The sequence below is a fragment of the Atta cephalotes genome (genome assembly GCF_000143395.1).
Source record: "Atta cephalotes unplaced genomic scaffold scaffold00001, whole genome shotgun sequence".
NCBI classification, from domain to species: domain Eukaryota; kingdom Metazoa; phylum Arthropoda; class Insecta; order Hymenoptera; family Formicidae; genus Atta; species Atta cephalotes.
In genome coordinates, this window is record NW_012130065.1 from 15,315,529 (window position 1) to 15,323,351 (window position 7,823).

Here is a 7,823-nt window from a genome sequence, read left to right on the forward strand (position 1 = left end):
TCTCTCTCTCTCTCTCTCTCTCTCTCTCTCTCTCTCTCTCTCTCTCTCTCTTTCTCTTTGTATTTTTATTTACGAATAATTTTGAAGCAAGAGTAAACCAAGTTTGTAATTTATGAGATTCACTATAGCTTTCATCTACAGGGAAGCGTGGCTTATCACGAACGCGCTACGCATTCCTTCCTGCCATGTACTACTAATCCAGAAATTGAGAAAAAGTAAAGCATAAATTTTACCATATGTATCAATTCTGTGCGTTGATCCTCGTTCTCTGTATTCTTATAGACGGCTTTGAGCAGAAGCGAATATCTAGTGAGCCTCTGCATCGGCATAACTAATATATCCATAAGTTTCAGTCGGTTGCAGTCCTTTTGCGTTTCGCACCACTATAATAATGATAGAAATATTTCTACTAGTTTCTAATATATTTTACACTGGTTTTTCTACTTAATTTTCTTTTTATATCTTTTATAAGAACAATAACTGTTAAAAATATTAAATAATGTAAAAATATTAAATAATGTCTTCTTACATATTAATTTATAAAAACATTAAAGAATTGTAGCACTTTAGACTTTTATATAATAGTTTTTCATTTAAAGTTATTTTAAAGTTATTTTAAACAAATCCGCAGAAATTATTTATTTTTTTGTTATTTTAGATGAGAAAATTCTTTTAAGATACCTAATTATTTTTCTAAAATAACTAACTACATTATAGATAATTTCAAACTTAATTAACTGAGATTAATAGTGAGATCGATAGTTGACTCCGTCAATGTAAGCCAACGGAAGCAAGCAAGAGTAACAGCGTGTACATACCACCAAATATGCTGTGAAAAGCTGATTATCGTTTAACCGATCCTTGCAATACTGCTGACACTTGCTCTGCTCGGTACAGTATCTCGTGTAAGGCGCGAACGTCTGCTCGAAAGTTTCGAAACCCAGTAGAAGATGGCCGGGATCGAGCGGCTGCCCGCTCGACCGCGACGCATTCACCATCGCGAGTAGGTACTCGGTCCAAAAGTAGCGATTAGCGGCGTAGATATCAGGTATATTGCTGAAGAGTTTCAGCCTGTCGACCTCGATCAAGATATTCGAGGCTTGCAGGCTACAGAGACACGCCATGAAGAGCTACGATATCAAAAACGATGATCATCATTTTCAAGAAACATGAAACATCATTGAAAATTCTAATTTCTTAATGAGATATCTCATCCCGAGTTCGTCCTAATTTCCACATGTTTGATATATCAAGCAATCTTATCATCTTGACAAGATTAATCAGTTTCACGAGTTTACTATCGCGAATTAAAACGTGGGAGGTATGTTGTGGGAGGATACTTTACTTACATTAGTCACGACCTTTAACGTCTTAATGTAAGCTACTTCGGTTTCAGCCAATTCCCAGAGTGCAGTCTGCTGCTGCGTATGTTTTTCAGAAAGCATCTGTGAATTCTCGACAATATCGCGCCAGTCTCCCTCTAAATTGTAAAGAGCTGAAAGAATATCACGGTAATATCTACATTGCAATAATATCTGCGAGCAAATTAGGTAATTTATTTACAGATTGTTGCTTTCCTTTTAGAAGACACAAGTGTCGCTTTATCTTTGTTATTCATTGATTATGCTAAGAAAAATAAGACAACGTTTGTATCGACTGTGTCTTTTAAAAGAAGAGCAGCCAATATAAATAAGAATTTTTTTGAGAACCATAAAAAAATGAGAAAAAGATTCTTTAAATCACATTTTTCTGCAGAAAATTATGTACTGAACTATTTTGTTTAAGATAAGAACATGTCGTTATCGGTTTTCGATTTTCAATGCTATAGCAGCGACGTTATTAGTAATTTAAATTACAATATTATCAGGGTCATTATATAATACCACTCCACAGAATTAATCTCGCCCTGATTCAGACTCAATGGCGTTTTCGCACTCGAACGAGAATGTCTCTTCGAGAAATGAAAAGAGCATGACGTAAGAATAAGTAACGCGACTATTCTTAGTAGAGTAGTCGTTAAAGGGATCTTCAAACTTTGCTGATTCCGTTTGCATGTAACAAGATGGAGCCGACGAGAGAAAAGGATTTAAATGTTCTTCCACGAGATAAAGATGTTTTTTCAGAGAAGAGCGCATGCTTTGCGTTAATTTGATCCTGAATCATCTTCAGGATTTCAAATCTCTTATTTCAAAAAACACTCGAAAGAGAAAAAGAAAAGAAAAATTAAAGGGCAAAAGTAAGAATCTCCTACCTTCTTCGTTGATCGTCACGTCGCATTGCAAATGAACGTTTGCGAGTTTCGGTACGCCGTGTTTGTTGTACTCGTCTAACTGGGCGGTTAATAAATCCATCTTGATACCCTTAGTATTGGTGAAGAATCCGCTCCATCGCTGTTTACTAGCTTTGAGTCCGGCAGAACTTCGACCGGAAGAAACCGTTGTACCAACCTCGGAGTCAACATTCGTATCCTCGGTGGAAACACTGAAGAAACGACCGCTTCGACTCCGATAATTCTATTGAGAAATAAAATTTTAATTACCTTATTAATAAGATTTAGAATCAAAAAGTCTGATGTATAGAAAAAGCAAATTAAAGAGAAAATTTATTCTTTTTTACAATATTTATGTTCTCATTTTGTTTATTTGATAGAGAAGAATACATCTCAAAATTAGCATTTTCTCTCTCTCTCTCTTTTTCTCTCTTTCAGGAGAGTATTTTTTAAATTCTGAGTTGGGACATTTTAAGCAATTTTTTAAAAGAAAATTGGTATAATTAATAGGAATTTTTCTATTTTAACATTAACAACATTTCTTCAGTGTATTTAACTAAACAAATATCTCTCTTTTCTATAAACAATCATTGCGAAATTGATTAGAATAGAAATTCTCTAATCAGAGTTTGGCCAAGGAATCCAAAATTTTTCGTCAAAATTGTGCAAGTGAAAAAAGATATATTTTATCTCATTCTACAGTAGTGTAAAAGAAAAAAATATGTACTATCTTTCTGATTAACACGATTTAATAAAAAATATCACCTCAATCAGATTGTTATTTCATAGAGAGAATCTTTAAATCAGAGAACAATCAAGTGAACTTTTATATTACTTTTGCTTTTTAGAGGTAAATTTTGAGAATTATATTGTTTTTTCAACAAAAATATGCCTTTAAAGTTGATTTCTTCTTATTATCTCAAGAATATGTTAATTTTTAAATTGTCTCATTTTTTTTATTAAATAAGTGATTTATTATAATATACTAAATAATTTTTAACATTTTTGTTAAACATTTGCGGTAAAAAGACAGAATTCTGTTTTGTCATGAAATTATCAAGACACATTATTAAGACCTTTAACAGAAACTCACTCGCTTCGTCAAGTGATTATACCGCGGTCGTACATCAAGTTGAAGGTTTCTCAGAGCGAAGGCAACATTCTAGAAATTGCTCGTTGAGTTATCGCGCTGTGTAATCCGCTATCGAGTGTGTGATGTGTTGGTACTCGTCATGAATAATGTATCGTACCCAACACCGGGCCCGACCCGTTAAGAGAACCCTTTCTAGCATTTTATTATCCCTTCACCGTATACCGTCACCGCCAACGTCGCGACAAATCGTTCTCGTTATGCTTGCATGCATTACACGCGTTACACACGAGCGAATGCGAAATATTTTAACTCACGCGTTATTTCTCGACACGACGTGTCGATCAATTTTAAACTTAGCATCTTAGTCATCAATTCTCTTTTATTCCTTGCGAGTCGTGCAAAAAGCTGTATTATTCATAGAATAATTATTCAATTTATTAAATCAATTCCATTATCTAGTTTAAAGATTAGACGTTTTTCTCTTATGACGAAGAATGGCTATAAAATAAACTGGTACTTTCACATTATTTTTTTTACTTCTAAATATTAAACGAGAATATCAATAACTTCAATTATACACGAAAAGAACAGTTTTGCTAAAATATCTAAAAATTTAGCTAGCAGGAAATAACTCTGAAAATAATTTTAATAAACTATCAAAATAATTATGTAAGACGTTCAAACATGATGAGCAGACAATTTTATACATTCTAGCAATCATTCTTGAGCGCGTTATATTATCTTGATAGTTTAACAAAATTATTTTTAAATCTGTATTTAGTCAAATTTTTAGATACTTTAGGTCTTTGCATTTATTATAATAATATAAATAAGTGCGATGTACCACTATGAACTAGCAAATTTATTGCATCGCAATAGAAGTCTCTTCACCCTGGTGTAAATGCGACACAATGTGTAAGCGTTAATGTAGCGTAATCGATGTTTCGCCTGCTCGTTTCACGTGACGCGAAATACAGGCAGATTTCATCTCCGGAGGTACACTGTAATAACGATGATAACGAATCTTTATTGCAGTCTACCATGTCTTTAATATGTACACCGTTCGTCGCACTGAAAACACAACGGTGCGCGGTGATCTGTAAACCGCACCGATCAACGTCGATTACGTAAGCTGCGAAGAAGACTAAAAATCAAGCATAAATAAAAATAAAACAAAATTAATGAAATGCGCAGTGTTTCGCAGAATTGCTCTTTTTTCTCATTGTTTTAAAATAGTATTTTGCAGAATTTAATTTAATTAAAAAGTTTAATTAAATTTTTTTTAATCTTACACACGCATACACTTTCAATATATACTTAATTAAAATCGAAAAAACTGTGAATTAGCGAAATAGTGACGAAATTTAAATTTGATCATATACGTTTAATCGTGGCGGAAAATGCGTCGAGAATAGACGATCGAAGGTATGTCGGGTCAAGTTCGCACTTATTCTACTGACGCTCGCAGCCGACTCTGTCTTTGTACTTGTCGAGGATTGAAATTTGTTAGCTTCATTTGTACCTGGATCGTGTCACGTTCGAACCGGCACAAACACGCGACAGATTACACACATTGCTGACCGAGCGGATTAATCCGGCTGCATCCGGTACAGATGAGGCAGCTGTGTCACGTTTGCAGTTGTGCGAATCAAGCCGGAATGCCGCGTAATTGTCACTCGGACAATTGCGGGGCGTTCGGCGAAGACAATGGTAACCGCGACGCTAGGAATCGGATGCACTCGGGATAGTAATGCTAGGAACAATATCGAACGAGTTGTAGGAAAATTTAATCAAAATAGAGTTGTATAATATTGTATATCAATCGATTAGATTTATATTGGGAGCTTTCCATTTAACCAACCTAAGAAATTTTTGAATATCAGAACAATAATTTGTAGTTACAAAATTTGATTGTTTATTGATTTTAATCAAGTCATTTTGATGTCATTTTGGTTTTTTATTGACTTTTATGTGTTCCTTGGGAAGTCGATACAAGCATCATTGTATCTTTTTTGCCATTCGGAGAGTAACAATGTTAGAATGACACTTATGTTAACTTGTGTCATTAAATAAAAAGCACCCAGAAAAACGTTCAGTTGTGTGATGTATCCATGTAGCACTTCTTTTAACCTTTAAGTCTAATTTACAGTGTGCTCTTTGTTTACTCTTTTTTACTTTTTACGATTTTTTACTTCTTGCCTTTTCAGTTTCTTCGTTTTCTCTGAAATAAAAGTTGACGAACTTCGCCTGAAATATTATAAAAGTTGGCAAACTTCGGAAGAGACACGTAAAAAGAAACGCGATTATCGATAAAGCGATAAATAAATAAAAATCGTGGTAAAAAGCAAGAAACAGGAAACAAAGAATTGTAGATTAAATTTTAGGCTATTAGGATAAGAAAGTCACACTATAGTGAAGTATTATATTTTGAGGCAAAAAATATATTATAATAAAGTAATCAATAATTTTTATAACAAATCTTGCTACAGGAAAAACTAAAAGATTTTAACTCATAGTACACTCGACAATTTTTTGGATTTTTACTACGATGGGTCGATCGTTGTCCCAAGTTAATTTTCATCATTTTAACAAAAATTATTAAATAATTTTTGCATTTTTACTTTAACATCTTTAGAAAAGTTTATTATAAGATTGTGTATTAAAAACAATTATATATAGAGGAAAGCTATGAGATAGGCGTCTAATATGAGATAGCGGTGTTTCCGCTAAATTAATAAATGCTATCTATTGGTTTCACCATGAATTTATTGTTTTTAGATTGAAAACTGTTTAGTGAAAAATTCATTATTAGATTATGCCTGTAGTCGTTGCAAAAAAAGATTTTATAATTTGAATGGCTTTAAGTTTCATTGAAATAAGCTTTTAAACTTATTTATTATTTAATAAGTAAATATTTGACAATAAATTTTTCATGTGATGATAGAGTAAAATCGTATTAATAGAAAAATATGTTGAATTACTTAATTACAGAAGTTAGATTTGATGATTGTAAAATCGTAAGGCGTGGAAATCGTAATATGAGATATCCAGGATATTTCTAATATGAAATAACTCATGCGCCTATGTCATAATGAAAATCGTTGCTAAAGTATAAATGTTATTATACAATAATAAAAAGGACAATCGGAATAAACCTGGTTCCAATTACCTGAAGATGGGTCAGTAGGTACAATGCATCGCGTACCGTTTTGTATGTGTACTGACCGTTTATTTGTATTTTAGAAATATTAAATAAAGTTTTTTAATTGCAATACTAATATACTTTACGTTTTATTATTGATTTCTCGGGACATCTCATATTAGAAGCACAATTTTTTGATTTTGTGATTTGCTCATTTTTTATATTTCATTATTTTATAAAAAAAATAAAATTTGAATTAAATTTTACATAACATTATTTTAAAGCTTACTAAATTCCTTTCAAAATAACCTATTATTTTTTTAAATTCTGCCATAGATTTCTAACATTTAATCAAAATAAACTCGATAGAAGTCTCATAATAGGGGCCTTTCCTCTAAATGTTGTAACTAATTACTTTATATTCCTAGTTAAAAAAAGAAATGTGCAGGATATGCTTAATCGTGTGTACTAAGAATTAAAAATAGATCCCTGTCTCATTGTTAAATCGAAACAACGCGTGGATAATATAAATTAATACACTGAAAAAGATGATGTTGTTTCAACAGCACTTTTAATAAAAATAATCTTGTTGATTTATAACAACAATATTAATAAAACAAATAAAATTTTATTAAAACAAGAATAAAGCATATAAGTATTTATTTCATGGTGTTATTAAATTAATAAACTTATTTTCAATTAAGATAATGCCGTTGATATCTCATTTTTTCAAACTAATTAAATTATTTAAATTATAATTGATTGTGTTCTTTATTAGTTTGATTTTTGTAAAAGTTCCTGGTCCACTAGGAAAATTCCCGCGGGAAAGTTCTCGTTCATGGTATCGACAGCGTTAAACCGATGATGCACCGTCGCATCTTGCTCGGTGCGGCTTTGTTTCTGCCCGGCGAATCGTTTTACGATTTGTCTTTGTCAGCTTGGCCGTATTGTTATCGCTCTACCAGGTCAAGGCTCGTAAAAGGATATAAGCATATATTGTTCACAGAGATGCTAAAATGTTCGCTTCATCTCGCGAAAGAGCCTTCGAAAAAAAGCATCGGTGGGGCACAAAGATGCTCGTATTTGACGAATGATGATATGTCGAGGCTGATCTTTTACGAAGTATCTCGCTACATCGTTTTTCCAGGTTAATGCAAATTGCAATATCTACGCAAGTTAAATTCTTCTTTAATTTTAAAGTCCATGTCACACACTATATATTGGAAATTGAAGATTGAAGATTAGAATTCAACTATATAATTAGAACACACACACACACACACACACACACACACACACACACACACACACACACACAC

General features: G+C 32.5%; 1 protein-coding gene across 1 annotated transcript in view; it reads right to left on the bottom strand.

Moving 5' to 3' along the window:
* Nucleotides 1-7,823, bottom strand: part of LOC105619062 (pleckstrin homology domain-containing family G member 5-like) — a 105,908-nt gene that overhangs the window by 6,524 nt on the left and 91,561 nt on the right. Inside the window, exons 10-13 of the mRNA XM_012200594.1 lie at nucleotides 2,252-2,513; nucleotides 1,350-1,495; nucleotides 819-1,130; nucleotides 234-383 (exon numbers count right to left, since the gene is read on the bottom strand). Of these exons, the coding sequence (XP_012055984.1) occupies nucleotides 234-383; nucleotides 819-1,130; nucleotides 1,350-1,495; nucleotides 2,252-2,513 (870 nt within the window). The remainder of the gene's footprint in view (nucleotides 1-233; nucleotides 384-818; nucleotides 1,131-1,349; nucleotides 1,496-2,251; nucleotides 2,514-7,823) is intronic.